Source organism: Amyelois transitella, chromosome 10 (genome assembly GCF_032362555.1).
Source record: "Amyelois transitella isolate CPQ chromosome 10, ilAmyTran1.1, whole genome shotgun sequence".
Taxonomy (NCBI): Eukaryota; Metazoa; Arthropoda; class Insecta; order Lepidoptera; family Pyralidae; genus Amyelois; species Amyelois transitella.
Genome location: NC_083513.1, coordinates 11,372,471 through 11,392,141, shown reverse-complemented (window position 1 = coordinate 11,392,141; position 19,671 = coordinate 11,372,471). Strand labels below are relative to the sequence as shown.

The 19,671-nt window shown below is 36.3% G+C and overlaps 1 protein-coding gene across 1 annotated transcript in view; it reads right to left on the bottom strand.

The window, feature by feature from the left end:
• Positions 1-19,671, bottom strand: part of LOC106135405 (neuropeptide SIFamide receptor-like) — a 142,208-nt gene that overhangs the window by 48,998 nt on the left and 73,539 nt on the right. The window contains exon 2 of the mRNA XM_060946333.1: positions 2,560-2,659. Coding sequence (XP_060802316.1) covers positions 2,560-2,659 — 100 coding nt within the window. The remainder of the gene's footprint in view (positions 1-2,559; positions 2,660-19,671) is intronic.

Genomic DNA, 19,671 nt, shown 5'->3' with positions numbered 1-19,671 from the left:
ATTATTTTTTAGGCGATCGGCTAGCAACCTGACAATATTTGAATCTAAATCCTATCATTAAGCCAAATAGTTGCATGTAGCCATTCAGTCTTTTCAAGACTATTGGCTCTGTCTACCCCGCAAGGGATATAGACGTGACCATATGTATGTATGTATATGTAGGTGACACTACATTTGCGATCACTGGTTTAATATAGGTAATAAGGACATAAAATAAACAAGGCGAGACATATTTAATGAAATATTGATACAAATATTTATTGCGTAATGGAGTATATTGATTCGGGGAAATTTTTATGTTTTTCAAAGAGCTTTGATGCGATATTTTATCTGTTTCCAGCTTTTTTTTATTCTAATGAGTATATTTCCGTGTTATTTCCAGTAATAAAATATGGATAAATATGGAATCTTTTTATCAATAAAATGTTCTTAGAAAAACTTTGTAAATTAAGTATGTATAGTAGTAGGTTTTGCTGTAAATATTATTACATACATACACACAATTAGTCACGTTTATATCCCTTCTGGGGTAGACAGAGCCGACAGTCTTGAAAATACTTAAAAGCCACGTTCAGCTGTCTGGCTCTATGATAAAAATGAGATTCAGATAGTGACAGGTTGCTAGCCCATCGCCTACAAAAGAAATCACAAGTACATATATAGGCCTATTCCTTAGCCGTCTCTTACGACACCCATGTGTAAGAGATGGAGTTGGAGTCATGGAGTGGTATTCTATTAAAGTGGCGGGAATCACACGGCACTATAAAATATTATTAAAATAACTTTGGGGATTCCTTAGTCAAAAAGTCAAGTTGATTTAGGCTGTTTTTTGTGTCCCATTAAAAATGCCTTCTATAGGTTCTCAAAACTATATTTAGTATAATTATGTGCCAGAGACGTAAAAACTTTTCAATGCAGGTGTGATAGAGAAGAAAAAACATAGCTGCCTCTTTTACCATGCTGATTTCAAAAGTCAATTATAGAGCAGGCTAATAAAGTTGGGATTCATTTTTTACGCAATGGGCTAACGATACTAGAATAGAATAGAATCGATTTACTACCGCTTCTAAAGCGCATGTGTAGAAGAAGCGGCGGAACAATCTACACTGCAGCATTTTCATCGGACGTCAATTAAATAAAAATAAAATAAAATATATACACACTGTACAAATTATGTCAACACCATTACACTATTTCAATGTCAATTCTATCACTAAGAAAAATGAATGTACCTACTCGTATCATTATTTTCGAGAACATTGGCTCTGTCTACTTCGTAAAGGATGTAGACGTGATTATATGTGTGTACAGTACTTTTTAACTTTGTTTTCATGCTAATAAAGATTGATCTAAAGTATTTATTAAAAAATAAATAATCGTTCAGTTAGTATCTCGTAACACGAATTTCGAACTTACTTGGAGGCTAACTCGATCTATGTAATTTTTCTATTATATATTTATAGAATAGTTATTTTGGGCATCATTGAAGCCCTCAAGGATGAATAATTTTCCCCGTTTTTTTTCACATTTTCATTATTTCTTCGCTCCTTATAGTTGCAGCGTGATGTTATACAGCCTATAGCCTTCCTCGATAAATGGTATAGTCAACACAAAAATATTTTTTCAATTCGAACCAGTAGTTCTTGAGATAAGCGCGTTCAAACAAACAAACTCTTTAGCTTTATAATAATAGTATAGATTTTTTTCACATTTCCCATTATTTCTTCGCTCCTTATAGTTGCAGCGTGATGTTATACAGCCTAAAGCCTTCCTCGATAAATGGTTAATTCAACACAAAAATAAAATTCAATTCGGACCAGTAGTTCCTGAGATAAGCGCGTTCAAACAAACAAACAAACAAACTCTTCAGCTTTATAATAATAGTATAGATTTTTTTCACATTTTCCATTATTTTTTTTTTCGCTCCTTATAGTTGCAGCGTGATGTTATACAGCCTAAAGCCTTCCTCGATAAATGGTTAATTCAACACAAAAATAAAATTCAATTCGAACCAGTAGTTCTTGAGATAAGCGCATTCAAACAAACAAACTCTTTAGCTTTATAATAATAGTATAGATTTTTTTCACATTTCCCATTATTTCTTCGCTCCTTATAGTTGCAGCGTGATGTTATACAGCCTAAAGCCTTCCTCGATAAATGGTCTATTCAACACAAAAATATTTTTTCAATTCGAACCAGTAGTTCCTGGGATAAGCGCGTTCAAACAAACTCTTCAGCTTTTTTTGACGGCCTCTGTGGCGCAGCGGTAGTACGCTTGTCTGTGACACCGGTGGTCCCGGGTTCGAATCCTGGTCAGGGCATGGTGAGAAAAGAACTTTTTTCTGATTGGCCTGGGTCTTGGATGTTTATCTATTTAAGTTTTAATTATAAAATATAGTATCGTTGAGTTAGTATCTCGTAACACAAGACTCGAACTTACTTCGAGGCTAACTCAATCTGTGTAATTTGTCCCGTATATATTTATTTATTTAGCTTTATAATAATAGTAAACAAACTCTTCAGCTTTATTATAATAGTATAGATTGATTGACGACATACCTGTCCAAAGAGACAGCCACCAGGCTGTAGACTGATGCAGCCACGGAGAGGCCCTGGACGTAGGGCACTGTCTTGCACATCAACCAGCCCAGCACCCAAGCTGTAACAAAAAGAAGGGGTTTTAAAAATCTTCAGAGGTTTATGTAAATATGTATGTGAAAAATGCATTCATATCAGACAAATTGTTTTCGCGTGATTCGTTTACGAACAGACATTATATTCTAAAAATCAAATTTTAGACTTCTGCTGTTGGTCTTATATAGATCGTAAAAATTACAAAATGGTCAGTTACAATTATATTTTATACATGTAAAGATGGATATGGATGTTAATTAAGTTTATTTTAACGTGACAGTACGATTATCTCACGGGGTAGACAGAGCCAAAAGTTAAGAGAAGAGTGATAGACTCATACAAAAGAGATAGGCTTATAAACTTGAGATTCTTTTAGGCGATGCGCTAGCAACCTGTTTGAATCTGAATTCTATCACTAAACCCAACAGCTGAAGGTGGCATATCAGTCATTTCAAGACTGTTGGCTCTGACTATCCCGCAAGGGATATGGACGTGATTATATGTATGTAATATGAAGCATGTATATGAATAATTGCTATAAGCACAGCACAATTTAACACAACTCTTACTTCAACTTGTGAAATACGCGAATGTTTCCAAAATGAGAAACAGCCGTCGCGAATCACATTTATTTCTTTTTACCTACTCAAAAAAAAAAGGGGAATTCCTCAGACACCATAAAATATCCAAGCCATACATCACAGGACCATCTTCGAGCCATACCCCGGCAACAAGTGGGCCAGGTCACTAAATCAATATTTACCCACTGCCACCAAAGTAGGTCAGGTCAGTGTACTACCTGTGACCCTGAATGCTTGCATTCCTATACCCATCTCCCTCCCACTCACCGAAACCCCTATTCCAATATATCGCGCTCTTCCAACGTGGCCTTGCCCCGACGAACGCATTACAATACAAAAGTCGAAAATGACAGGGCTTTCTTATTTAAAATTGTACCGTATTACGTTCGTTATTAAGTTGATTTTCCTTTAAAGTGTGGACAGGAAGAGTTGCATTCAGATTTGGCTGTATCGATTCGGATTAGATCGGTGTAATGAATAAGTGATTTGGTTTTAATGACAGTTTAGATTTTAGTCTTAACCTACATGTTAGTTCCTTGACCCGTCTGCGTTGATTTACATCACGTTATTATTGTTTGTATATTGTTTTGTAGTAGTCGTGTGGTTCCCGGCACCAATACAAAAAAGAATAGGACCACTCCATCTCTTTCCCATGGATGTCGTAAAAGGCGACTAAGGGATAGGCTTACAAACTTGGGATTCTTTTTTAGGCGATGGGCTAGCAACCAGTCACTATTTGAATCTCAATCCTATCATTAAGCCAAATAGCTGAACGTGGCCATTCAGTCCTTTTAAGACTGTTGGCTCTGTCTACCCCGCAAGGGATATAGACGTGAACATATGTATGTATGTTTTGTAGTAGATATGTATATGTATTCATTCATAAAAGTGGATTAAACATAATGAGGTAACAAACAAATTCACAGACTCGCTTTTGTATTAATAATATTGGTTGGACATAAATTAATGATTAATACTTGTTACTTGTAGATTATATCTTAATGCTGTCATTGAATGTACTTTATCGAGCGTCGTGATCGCGAGGTTGAGCAACTGTTTGTCTGTATGTACGAAAGGTCGTGGTTTAGCAGAAACTTGCGGTAAGCTCTGTGACCTTTTATCTGACAATGTTGCTATTAAAATTTAATCCAAATAAAATAAAACGAAGCTATCATTTCTACATTTAAACCTCAATTAATTTAAAACTTTCGCGTTGAATTATATCATTAATTGATAATACAGGTGTTACTGATAATACCGTGTGGTTCCCGGCACCAATAAAAAAAAAAAGGACCGCTCCATCTCTTTTCCATGGATGTCGTAAAAAGCGACTAAGTAATAGGGTTATAAACTTGGGATTCTTCTTTTAGGCAACGGGCTTGCAACCTGTCACTATTTTAATCTCAATTCTATCTCTTGTCTATCGTCTTTCCAAGACTGTTGGATCTGTCTACCCCGCAAGGGATATAGACGTTAGTAAACAATGGATTAAACGCGCGATTAAATAAAAATACTTTATTCATAGTACTTATCAAGTTCTAAACCTCATATTATTACTAACTAGCGACCCGCCCCGGCTTCGCACAGGTGCAAAATTCGGAAAAAATTAAACATAAAAACCTTCCTCGTGAATCACTTTACCTGTTACAAAAAACCGCATCAAAATCCGTTGCGTAATTTTAAAGATTTAAGCATACAGACAAACAGACTAAAACAGCGACTTTATTTTATACTATGTAGTGATTGATAACTTCAATTACCCCGTTATTAAACAAAATAAGTAAATTGATGATGTCTTGGTAAGTTGAAAGAGACAGTCTCTGCCTATCCATCCGAGATGGAGGCGTCATTATACGAGTAACATACTGGAGGCCACCCGCGACTTCATCCGCATGGAAACCACGCTCCAACTATTAGGACCGAAGAAATAATGGAAAATGTGAAAAAAACGAGGAAAATCACTCATCCTTGAGGGCTTCAATAATACCCAAAATAACTATTCCACGCGGACGAAGTCGCTGGCACAGCTACTAACATATTCATGTAAATCGGTTCTAATTTTAATTACAAGTTAACACAAACAACAAACATTGGCGATTCAGTAAATTAGTGTTTAATTCAATTCGGGTTAACAATAGCTCTAACTATCGCTACTATCTAGCGCTAACCGTAGTAACTTGACAGGCTGTAACTGATACATAATGCAAAGCGGTTAGTCTAACTGGCAATGTGATCTGAGTAACCTTGAATAGTTCAGATAATATTCAATTTTGTTTTTATTTCATTGTTTTGATTTTAAGCACATTATTTATTTTTCTTCAAAGTTTATTACGAGTATTACAGACGGCCTCTGTGGCGCAGCGGTTATACGCTTGTCTGTGACACCGGAGGTCCCGGGTTCGAATCCCGGCCTGGGCATGTTTAGAAAATAACTTTTTCTGATTGCCTTGGGTTTTGGATGTTTATCTATATAAGTATTTATTATAAAATATAGTAAGGGAGGGATATAGACGTGATCATATGTATGTATGATGGGCTACCTGTCAGTATTTGGATCTCAATTCTATCATTAAGCTATACCAAATTAATTTACCATATTCCACCAATATATATACCAAATTTATATACCATATTTTGTTTTAATTTATAATATTTGAGACATTTACACAGAGTATATTATACCTATGTGAATTACAAAGCCTTAAAATCCGTTAAATTATTAACGGTACAAAGAGGGAAATCAAATATTTGTTTAAATAAAATGCACGGGAACTGTCGGCGACTTGCGCCGGGGGCTGCACAGGGTAGGGTTGCCACCCGTACTATATCATATAGTATCTAACTATATTTAAGTCAATTGTACTATCCTACTACTATTATAAAGGCGAAAGTTTGTATGGATGTTTGTTACTCTTTCACGCAAAAACTACTGAACCGATTACCATGAAATTTGGTATGTAGGTAGCTGAAGACCCAGAATAACACATAGGCTACTTTTTATCCCAGAGTTCCCGCGGGATTGATAGGGTTTCCATGCGGACGAAGTCGCGGGCGGCCTCTAGTATATTATAGAAAAACAATATAGGACGAAAAATACTATATTTTTATTTCTAATTCAATTGTCGCGCTTTTTTTGAATTAACTGTGAATGGAACGCACCCACTGTATAGGAAATTTTTGAACATAACTCATTCATGTATTATGCCTATATAATTATTTTAAAAATAATACATAGAACCTTGATGGCCAAAACGAAAATTAATAATAAATACTCATGGAAAATAAATTATGATTGAAAATAGATGTGTAGGTACTATTTTTTTTTTTCTGTATTTCCCAAAAGTACTACAATATATTTTTTTGTTGATTTAAAAAGAGTAATATTTTTCTTCAAAAAAACGGTGGCAACCCTAGCCCAGGGCTACCCGGCCGGTCCTGGCTCGAACTGGGTCACGTGAGGAAGTAGGCCAGCCGGCCTTGTTGCTCAACAGGTGGAGCTGACACCTTTCCTAAGGGATCTATGTATTGATACGATTGTTTTTGTTACATACATACATACATATCATCACGTCTATATCCCTTACGGGGTAGACAGAGCCAACAGTCTTGAAAAGACTGAAAGGCCACGTTCAGCTATTTGGCTTAATGATAGAATTGAGATTCAAATAGTGACAGGTTGGAACCACACGGCACACACACACACACACAACCTTTCTGTCACAATAAAAACATAAACATGTGCCGTGTGGTTCCCGGCACCAATAAAAAAAAAAGAATAGGACCACTCAATCTCTTTCCCATGAATGTCGTAAAAGGCGATTAAGGGATAGGCTTATTAACTTGGGATTCTTTTTTAGGCGATAGGCTAGCAACCTGTCACTATTTGAATCTCAATTCTATAATGAAGCCAAATATCTGAACATTCAGTCTTTTCAAGACTGTTGGCTCTGTGTACCCCGCAAGGGACATAGACGTGACTGTTGTATGATAATCCAAAGATTAGTAAAGAACCATTAAACTGATTCAACTAGAGACATTTTGCTTGCACATCGCCTAAAAAATTGCAAGTTTATAAACCAATCCCTTAGTCACCTTTAAGCCATAGAAAAGAAATGGAGTGGCCCTTTTTTTTGGTGCCAAGAACCACACGGCATGGTTATTAAATCCCGCCTTTAAAAGTAGGTTAACGATGGACACTTGAGAAGAGGTTAAAAAACTAGGTGGTCAAATATATCCCGCTATGTTTAACTTCAATCCACTTGAAGTGTTGATATAGTCGTGCGGGACAATATTAGTCCCATCCATCAGTTTTGTAACCCTTCCAAGGGTAAGACGATGCCTTCTTACGTTCACACTTCAGTCTACATGGTCAGGTATGTGCGTGTTAATTATAAATATATAAATAAATATATACAGGACAAATTACACTGATTGAGTTAGCCTCGAAGTAAGTTCGAGACTTGTGTTACGAGATACTAACTCAACAATACTACATTTTATAATAAATACTTATATAGATAAACATCCAAGATCCAGGCCAATCAGAAAAGTTCTTTTCTCATCATGCCCTGGCCGGGATTCGAACCCGGGACCTCCGGTGACACAGACAAGCGTACTACCGCTGCGCCACAAAGGCCGTCAATTAAAGATTTATCGATAAATATCACAATGGGAGACACATCATTATTTATTTCAAAGTTATAGATAGACTTGAAGATGACGCTTTAGTGAGGTTAGGTCAAGATCACACTGAACGGACGAGCTCGCATGAAGATATGACAGCGAAATCATTTTTATCCATTTATTTGCGTGAAAAAATGTAGTCTTGCTTATTACTTACTTGAAGACTGATTTCATTTATAATAATATGTATATTATGTAGGTCTGTATGACATACCTGTTTTTGATTGTATTTTTAAGTTATTTATTGCAGTTTTGCTCGTTATGAACTAAAAATGTTCTTTATAAAATTTTAATTGATAGGTACGATCGCGTTCATATCTGCAGTCATAGTTTTAAAATTCTTACGGGTTAAAATAGCGTGCACTGTGGTTCCACTAGATACACACACACATGCATATTTAAAAAGAATAAATATTCCATCAAATGAATATGGTCTTTAATACCAATGATTACTAAGTAAAACAGTTTATTATTCTATGACATATAACATAACAAAATAGAAAGAGACGATAATCAACGATGGCCGAACTGGGCCCGATAATTGTCGATCGAGATATTGTCGTCTCTCATTATTTGCATAAGATTTGCCTATAGAGGGAAGCCTGCGACTGCCAGACTTATGTCATTTCAATAAAGTTGAAAGTTTGTCTGCACACGACCCTAACATAGGTAGTGGTTCCTTTGTAAGTTATTGGGTAGCAATTTTATTACTTCGTGTGAGCAAGTGAGATCTAAGATATATTAGATAATCTCGCTTGCTCACACTCGCTTGTTCTAGTTACTAGCGTTACTTGGATTCCGAAGTTATTCAAGGATTTTTTTTTGTATTTAAAAAAAAATTGTGTTACTGACAATTTTTAATGTTTCAAGGTGCCATTTGAACTAAGTAACTGACTGACTAACTAACTAACTGATATCTAAGAATTACAATACCCGTGTCTTCTAACACGGAAATCAGCAAGAAATATTAAACAAGAGGGAGCAAAATAAAACATTCAATAATAAAAATTAGTAAATTTTATTGAAACAGAATTTACCTATAGTTTTGTTTACATATTGATGATTATATAAAGCTATACATACAGCATATTACACTAATTGTATCATCTACTAATCGTCTGTTATTAAGGTTACAGCTTAATTATTCGTTTTCATAAAGAAAAGATATTGAAGCTGTCCTTATAACACTATCTAAGTAATTAGTAGTTTTAATATAAACTGGCAGAACCTTTCACGCACTATATGGACTCGATGCACAGGGCGGTTGTCTTGCACAAATGATATTGTTGGTATATCATCAATCGGATAAATACACCGCACATTTGTAACATGGTTTCTTCCAGCACTTGCACATAATGAGGAGCTATAGCGCGTCCTGCTATCCACACCTGTTCCCCAGGTCCAGCAGCACTCATCCGGCCCCACATATTTACAGATATGCGTCCAGACTCCATATTTGGCACATTATTTTTTTCTTCATACCGAGTTGCATTTCTTCGCCATAAATGAAGCCTACCGTGTTGCGATGACGTAAACGAATTTTTTGTCCGTAAATATCGCTTTTTTCCAGTCAAAATCCAAATACTGCCGAGCAAATTCTAAATGTTTTTGCTTATTTATTTCGGATAAATACGGCTTTCTTGCTGGCTGTCTGTGGTGTAGTCCCTGACGGTGCAAACTCGACGAACAGTAACCACTGATGTGTCGAACTGTTCTGCAAATGTTCAGGTCGGTATGAAGCCATTACTTTCGTACTGTTCCACCATGGATCTCCGCTATGTGGCGTGTTGTTGTGTTGATTAGCGGACGACGGCCGCTGCGCGGCGACTTTTTACACTACCCTCTTCTTGATGGCGCGTTACCCAACGCTCATCGCTTGTTGTTTATTGTGTTATTTGTGTGAATGTGTGAGTGATAGCGGTGACTGCAAGCTATAAAGTTTTGCGAACTATGACTGCAATTATGAACGCGACCGTACAATTATATATTTTTTTATTGGTGCCATGTTGTTCCCGGCACCAATTGAAAATAGAATAGGACCACTCCATCTCGTTCCCATGGATGTCGTAAAAGGCGACTAAGGGATTGGCTTATAAACTTGGGATGCTATTTTTAGGCAATGGGCTGGCAACCTGTCATTATTTGAATCTCAATTCTATCATTAAGTCAAACAGCTGAACGTGGCCATGGCCAATTGGTTTTTTCGAGATTTTGTTTTATCTGGTCTACTCCGCAAGAGATATAGACGTGACGTATGTAAGTATTAATTATAACTATTTAAAAGGAGTTAAGTACTGCTAATAATTCTTGAAAATTTTTACTGATAATATATTATCAGTAATAGGCCGTGCAAATTTTTAAGAATTATTATTAGCAGTACTTTCAATATAGTAAATTGAAACAGGTCTCAACAAAATATTAAGACACGTGGTCGACATGATTTATATGATGTCCGCTGGAGGTTCACTGTAGCTGCGAGTCCAATGTGTCCGGGTTTCTGGTAAAAGAGGCTGAAATATTGCGCCCCACTTTCTACGTACATAGTTCTAAGATACACATTGGCCGAGTTTACTCGCCGGACGAGGTAAAACTATCGAATAGAGAAAACTGTTTTTAATTTGGTTATCAACTTCTACATACATACGTTCAATCACGTCTATATCCCTTGCGGGACAAACAGAATCAACAGTCTTGATAATGAATGGAAATACTGAGAGGTTACTACCTCATCGCCTTTAAGAATAATTCCAAGTTTATTATCCTATATCCCTTACATGCCAAGTCTACTAGTTACCACTAGGAATGTATTTAATTGGTATTAAATAAAATAACAACAGAAAAGTATTAAAATAATAATAAAAATGTATATTATCAAATTATCAAAAGAAGTTTTAAAGCAATATTATAAAAGTATATCAAAACTGATTTTATATGGTAAAAAGACAATAATACTCGTAATTAGTATTAGTTATTAATGACTGATGATAATTTTCAATGACTTCAATTGGTCTGATTTTATCTTAAGTCTATTTTTTTGGTCTAGATAGAGAGACGTGATCCTAAACCACGACACAGGTATTTAGACAGTATGATTAGAAATTATCTGCTTTTTTGACACTTCATCCTATTACTTGTGTCTAAGCAACTCGCACAGTGTAAACTCAAGTCTTAGAGATGCAATTTAGAAAATTGGGGTGAGTTAGCGACCTAAAAGCCCTAAGTCTAATCTCCGCTATATTTCAGGCTAAAGACCTAATTTTTTTATTACATCCTTTGTTAGTATTTTGTTGATTTATTGAGGAAGACAAGAACCGTGTGGTTCCCGGCACAAATAGTAAAAATAATAGGACCACTCTATCTTTTTCTCATGGATGTTGTAAAAGGCGACTTAGGGATAGGCTTATAAACCTGGGATTCTTCTTTAAGGCGATGGTCTAGCAACCTGTCACTATTGGAATCTCAATTCTATGACAAAGCCGTCCAGCCGCAAGTGGCCTAAAAGTCTTTTCAAGACTATTAGCTCTGTCTACTCCGCAAGGGGTATAGACGGGATTGTATGTATGTATATATCTATACCTAACTAGCTATACTTATATAACGCATCGACGCCAAATATATGTGTTCCAATATAATAACTCGGCCGAACCTAATTCCATGAAATCTATCAACTATTATTAATCTTTGATGCCTACATATAAACAATGTCAAATTAATTAAGTGTCACCTACAAGATACATGAAAAACTGTTATATAAACACATAATTGTATATAGTACTAACGTAATTCTAAGCTAACGAAATGTTACCTTTACAAATAACCTTTGCAAAGACGTAACAAATAAGTTCTTGTTATTATAACCTAAATGTTATCTGAAAATGAGTGGAGAAGGAATTTAAATTAATATTTATGTTGTAAAGTTTTTGATATGTATCTACTGACGAACTAATATTTGTATTTCGGGTATGAGAAATTATTTGTTTTTTTTTCTCAATAGCAATTATTTTTAGTTTAAATGTCTCGTGACTTCGTTAACGTGTGAATAAGTATATACACTATGTACAGGACAGATTACACAGATTGAGTTAGCCTCTAAGTAAGTTCGAGACTTGTGTGACGAGATATTAACGCAACGCTACTAAAATTGTATGATAGATATACTTTTAAAGATAAACATCTAAGATCCAAACCAGTCAGAGAAAGTTTGTTCTTCATCATGCCCTGGCCGGGATTTGAATCCGGGACCTCCGGTGTCACAGACAGGCGCACTTCCGCTGCGCTACAGAGGCCCTCAAAGTCATCTCTTTTAATTTATGAAATTTATTAATGCCGTGTGGTTCCCGGCACCAATAAAAAAAAGAATAGGACCACTCCATCTCGTTCCCATGGATGTCGTAAAAGGCGACTAAGGGATAGGCTTATTAAATTGGGACTCTTGTTTTAGGCGATGGGTTAGCAACCCGTCACTGTTTGAATTTCAATTCTATCATTAAGCCAAACAGCTGAACGTGGCCAATCAGTCTTTTCAATACTGTTGGCTCTGTCTACCCCGTAAGGGATAAAGACGTGATCATATGTATGTATGTATGTAAGTTAAAAACGATGACGTGTAATTTTTTAATTTAGTTACTTTTTCCCGTTTTCCGCGTCCTGTCACTATTTGTATCTCAATTTCATTATAAAGCCATACAGCTGAACGTGGCCTTTCAGTCTTTTCAAGACTGTTGCCTCTGTCTACCCCGCAAGGGATATAGACGTGATTATATGTATCTATGCCATTGGAGTTGGGGTCTTACAAAAAGTTACATAAAAACATTCATTTAACTGCCATCCGACAAAGGAATGCCAAGGTTCTGGAGCCGGCAATATTCCCGGATCGGATCCTGTCAATCGGATATCCGATCCATTCGAGGCCAGAGAATTAATCTTGCGCAAGCAAATCTTGATCCTTGAAGGCTGCATAAAATACATACTGTTTGACCTATATTAGAGCTATTTGTAACATTGTTCTATTATTAACCCGCGTGATTCTCGGCTATTCTATTAAAATACTCGTAGAATAGGACCACTCCATCTCTTACCCGTGGATGTACGTAAAAGTCGACTAAGGAAGTGGCGAATAAACTTGGGATTCTTCTTGAAAGTGATGGGCTGTTAATATTTGAATTTCGATTCCATTACTAAGCCGCACAGCTGAACGTGGCATTTCAAACTTTTCAAGACTGTGGGCTCTGTCTACCCCGCAAGGGATGAAAGCGTTTTTGGTTGACTCGATGTTACCCGTGACTTTGACTCTTTCGCAAATCTCATTGGACCGTTTCTTTTTGTAAGTGATACCATTTTTTTTGTAGAAGACACGACATAGATCAAAGAAACTACAACTATCCTATATTAACTTTATCAATCATTCTTTTTCTTCGCTAAATGGAAGCATGCAATACTTAATCCCTTAGTGATCTTTTACGACTGTACGTGCATAATCTAATTCTAAAAGTAGAAATTGCGTGAATGCTCATTTAGTACCTATTTCGAAGTTATTGTGTTGTCCAACTTTGCAGGTTTCGACGGTAAGTGTCGTGTTCAACAAGATTCCTTAGAAAACTTGTGAGATGTTAATAATTTTGTTTGAAATTTTGAATGTTATGTAATTACACAATACGCCCACATTACGCCCACATGATACGAGTATTCAAACACACAAAATCACGAATGTTTCTTTTGACGTGACAACGTCTTTGGTATAATTCGATTGAGCCGGCTGCACGCACGAAAAAACATGACTCATGCGGCGTTACCTCGCTCTGAGGCGTTCCATGTGAGGGTTGAAGTGCAAGCGAGAGCGCGGAACGAGCGACAAAGATGCACAATCGGCCTTTGCGTTCGGCAGCGTTCGACATTCGTCTCTCTCCTACTTGAGTGAGCGATGCGTCTGCGTAGACAGCTGCTATACTATAGTACATTCACATGTTTTGGTCGAGTATCAAGTGCAGTGAAAAGTGAATGTGGTGTATCAGTATTTTCTTAAGACGTTGTCACGTTAAACTATCGTCAGTAAACCGACTTTACAGACAACAGATTTTTTTTTCTATTTAGGCGATAACACCTAAATAGGAAAATTCCGATAATTTCTATTCCCACGCGGAATTTCGGGAAATCCTCACTTACTGCATTACTACTCAGATTACATATGGAAACTGCGTGCTAATTTTTTTATTATAAATCCATCGCTTTAAATTGTCCATTGGTAAGTCAGTCAGTCAGTTAATGTTCTCTTCTGTATTCATTTAGATATTAGAATGTATTAAGGTTCCCCGGGGAATCCTGCGTTTGTAATTTTAAATGCAATAATCACAAATATTTAACAAATAAATTAAAAACTAGTTTCTAACAAAATCTTATATCTCATCTTTGCAATCAAAGCACTTCACTATCCAGTAAGAAGATTCGTATGCAAATATTATGAGCTGCCGACGTTTGTGTGAATATTGCCTAATAACGTAAGGTGAAGTCATGTAAGATCAAGATGGATGTTCGTATCATGTTTATTGCGATTTATCATGTCAGGATGAATGAAGAATACGTGTTGGGAAATTATCAGCCATTTTGGCAGTAATTAAATTTAAATAATTCACGCACACATTTTTTCTTCCTACTGGCATTAATCGCAGTAATCCTCACCTCTCTAGATTCAAATTCAAACTCAAGTAATTTTTTTAATATAGGTATTACGGGACAAATTTCACAGATTGATCTAGCCCCGAAGCAAGTTCGAGACTTGTGTTACGAGATACTAACTCAACGATACTATATTTTATACTAAATACTTATATATATAAACATCCGAAACCCAGGCCAATCAGAAAAAGTTATTTTCTCATCATGCTCTGGCCGGGATTCAAACCCGGGACCTCCGATGTCACAGACAAGCGTACTACCGCTGCGCCACAGAGGCCGTATCATTATTATAGGATACTTCATATCGCTTAATAATTGTCATATCTTTTGGTTTCACAACATCGGTTGACGTCAAATAAGAAACTTAACACTAAATTTACTGCCGCTTCCAAGGCGTCAGTGCAGACGCAGCGGTAACAAACTGCACTGCAGCATTTTCTTCTTTCTTTTAGATAAGAGCTTGGTGCCCAATAATGGCCAAAGTAACTATTTCACGCTTTCAATATTACTTTAGTACTTACATTATCCTGCCTTGTAATATTTTATAGAGGTCATCTAAGCTTTAGTTCAGGCCGGTCTTTATATATCTACTTTAAGACTACTCTTTGAAGATTATTTTTAATAAAAATTCTATTCATATCTCCAGAATTGAGTCCACAAGTCAAAAACAAATATTTCTTTTATTGAAAAATTGAACTTTTCTGGAAATAACTTCAAAGTGTAATGTACACGACTACAACTTATCCGAAGCCTTTGTGAATCATATTTTGTTTGAAATGAAAATTGAACTCGCTAAAAAAAATATGGCCCAACATGATATTGAATTCTAAATAAATTCATCGCATTTGGTGACAATATTGAAATACATATACCTACTAACAGTCAATTTTCCTTCTAAGAGATTGAACGAGATGTCCCGTGATCAGAGGGCTGGAAACTTCTTAGGTCAAAGATTAATCATTGCCATACAACATATGTTTAGTAATAGAGTCCCGTATTACCCTACCCTAGAAATGAAATACATTAAACGCTGTCGATTAAGAGCATCATCTTAGTACCAATTGAAGAGTCATCCAAACTCCTTAAGCTTAGGAAACCCCAATTATATTCAGTTCAGGCGAAACATATAGTCATTAAACCAATGACTTAGCCGGATTGCCGCATATATCGCCTGTACCGTAATCTACGTGTAATGTGGTATTAACGTGTAAGCCAATTGGTAAAGGCTTGTTTACACAGAAATAAATTTCATGGTATCCAGTATGTGCCGTGTGGTTCCCGGCACCAATACAAAAAAGAATAGGACCAATCCATCTCTTTCCCATGGATGTCGTAAAAGGCGACTAAGGGATATGTTTACAAACTTGAGATTCTTTTTTTAGGCGATAGGTTAGCAACTTGTCACTATTCGAATCTCAATTCTATCTTAAAGCCAAATAGCTGAACGTGGCCTATCAGTCCGCTCAGGACTGTTGGCTCTGTCTACCCCGCAAGGGATATAGACGTGATTATATGTATGTATGTATGTATGTAAGTGTGGACAAAAATAAAGCTACCGTGGTTCCCGGCATCAATAAAAAAGAGAATTGGACCACTGCATCACTATCCCGTGGATGTCGTAAAAGGCGACTAAGGGATATGTTTACAAACTTGAGATTCTTTTTTTAGGCGATAGGTTAGCAACTTGTCACTATTCGAATCTCAATTCTATCTTAAAGCCAAATAGCTGAACGTGGCCTATCAGTCCGCTCAGGACTGTTGGCTCTGTCTACCCCGCAAGGGATATAGACGTGATTATATGTATGTATGTATGTATGTAAGTGTGGACAAAAATAAAGCTACCGTGGTTCCCGGCATCAATAAAAAAGAGAATTGGACCACTGCATCACTATCCCGTGGATGTCGTAAAAGGCGACTAAGAGATATGCTTATAAACTTGGGATTCTTGTTTCGTGACTCACCAATCATTTCAAGACTGTTGTTTCGGTCTACCCCGCAAGGGATATATCACTTGATTATATGTATGTATGGTTGCAGAATAAAGCTATATCGCTAATTCTTTCACAGTATGTACGAACCCTTATCCAAATTCACGTAACTTTTAATTGAGACAGATACCGGAGCCAAGGTTAAGGTCTCCGGGATAGAGGCATTGTTCGAGATTTGATGACGTCACTCCTGTCACGGGATCGGGCGGGATAATAGATGGAGCAGTGAATGATAGAATCGCAATAAATTACACCAGATTGGAATCACTGTGCGGAACTTCGATGAGAAAATAAATTGGATGAAATATTAATCTGTTGGCGTTGGTCTCAAAGACATCACCTGGAAAGGAGCCCGGGGTTCGCCTTTTTGAAAACACGTTTTTACACGAAGCGACTGCCGTATGACCTCCGCAACCTTTGCAGATTACCCTAGCCCGTAATTGGATTTAAAAGCATTTGTATACATTCATACATATCGTCGGGGATAGTTCAAATCCGCGTAACTAGCATTGGATAATTCCGCGTATATGACAAATGTAGCCATTTTAAGTTTTCGCGAGCAATTCACGCAAAATCTTGATAGGCTGCCACCGACTTGAAACGAGGTCATTTCGAACAATCGGAAGCCAGAAATCGCCAAAAATAACAACACTGCGTATCTTTCGCGAGCAAGTGTCGACACCGCGTATGTGATTTGGTGACACCGGCACCGAGTTTGTTGTTTAATACATACATATGGTCACGTCTATATCCCTTGCGGGGTAGCCAACAGGCTTGATGGCCACGTTCAGCTATTTGGCTTAATGATAGAATTGAGATTCAAATAGTGACAGGTTGCTAGCCCATCGCCTAACTAAGAATCCCAAGTTTGTAAGCCTATCCCTTAGTCGTCTTTTACGACATCCATGAGAAAGAGATGGAGTGGTCCTATTCTTTTTGTATTGGTGCCGGGAACCACACGGTACAAATGTTTAATTTTTTTTACTTAAAAATTATCATTGCCAACATCAGGTAAGTGTAAATGTAATGTTTCTTTTCGTATATTTTAAATTATCAATTTCTAAACTTTTAAATCTCATATTTCTAAACTTTCCAACAGACTTAGCTCTGCCGCTTATGCTGTTAGGAGGATCCGACAATTGACAGATGTAGCTACAGCTAGGCTTGTTTATTTCAGCTATTTTCATAGTTTGTTATCTTATGGTTTACTTTTATGGGGTAGCGCGGCTGATATACAAACTTTTATTATTATTTTTATAATTCAGAAAAGGGCCGTTCGCGCAATTTACCCACCGCATTAATATATCGCGAAATTTTAGGACCAAGAGACTCGTTAAGACAACTCTTTAAGAAAATAAACATACCTACAGTAGCGTCCCAGTACATTTTTGATCTTATAATGTATGTTAGGAAAAATACCTCTCTTTTTTCAAAAAGTTAGTGCCACATCTGATAGAAATTTACGTAATAAACATAAATTAGTCATGCCGTATCATAGGCTTAGCAAAGTCAGTAAATCATTTATGGAGAACTGTATACGATTTTATAATAGGATGCCTGAGTCTGTTCTTGATATGCCCAACCGAAAATTCAAAGAGTATGTAAAGAAAGTACTCTGTGAGAAGGCTTATTATAGGACTGATGATTACCTTAATGATAAAAACATCTGGCTTGAGCTTGGCACAGGAACCTCGTAATGCATTGTAGTTTGATTTGAACTTAAATCAAAATTCAGTACACTCTGTACATAAATCTTTTTAAAATTGGCAATCCATAAAATATATATATATTTTAATAATAATAAAATCTCATATAAATATAATAAATATATTAATCGGAACAATGTATTCTCTCGTCCACATTCTATTCTAAGTTTAATTGATATTATGAAGTTGAAGAAAATGCTGCAGTACCTGCTGAAATACCTAATTCGAACCTGCCTCTTATTAATTAATAGTAATCTATAACTGTTTACACCTTATAAATGAACAATTTGGTTAGTCTTTTTTTGTTAGAAATTATTACTATATATATATAGCTCTAGGTAACATATTATTACTTTTTGTTTAGTTACTTTGTTGATTTTTATAATTTGATTTTAATTATTACCTACATTTGTTACATTTATGTTACACTAGCGACCCGCCCCGGCTTCGCACGGGTGCAAAATTCGGAAAAAAATATACATAAAACCCTTCCTCTTGAATCACTCTACCTATTACAAAAAACCGCATCAAAATCCGTTGCGTAATTTTAAAGATTTAAGCATACAGACAAGCAGACTAAAAAAGCGACTTTGTTTTATACTATGTAGTGATTTATCTAACATTTATTCATTTTATCTAACTTTTATAAGAGGCAAAGATTTTTCAATAATTTTGTATAGTTTTATTTTCTACATTGACTAATTTTTTTGTTAAAATAATGATATTTGTTTCATATCAAAACCGCGTACTTTCCCCATCAGTTCCATTGTTATAAGTTTATGGTCAAAGCAAATCCGCGTAATTGTCGTAGGGCCTTAATTATTTACTTAAATTGATATATTTTCTACCAAGAGATAGAACACATTACTAATTACTTTTTGTGTAAAAATGAGCTTTAAATTAATTGAATTAATAAAGTTATTAAGTTTTAACCTTCCCCTGTAAAACTGGATCTATTGCAGATACGCACCTTTTACGTATGGTAGATTCGCGGATTTGCACTATCCCCGACGATATGGACACGTCTATATCCCTTGCGGGGTGGACAGAGCCAACAGTCTTGAAAAGACTGAATGGCCACGTTCAGCTATTTGGCTTAATGATAGAATTGAGATCAGATAGTGACAGGTTGCTAGCCCATCGCCTTAAAAAGAATCCCAAGTTTGTAAACCTATCAGTTGTAGCCCGGCACCAATAGAAAAAAGAATAGAACTATTCCATCTCTTTCCCATGGATGTCGTAAAAGGCGACAAAGGGATGGGCTTATTAACTTGGGATTCTTCTTTTTAGACGATGGGCTAGCAACCTGTCACTATTTGAATCTCAATTCTCTCTTTAAACCAAATACGAGTAGCTGAAAGTGGCCTATCAGTCTTTTCAAGACTGTTGGCTCTGTCTACCCCCCAA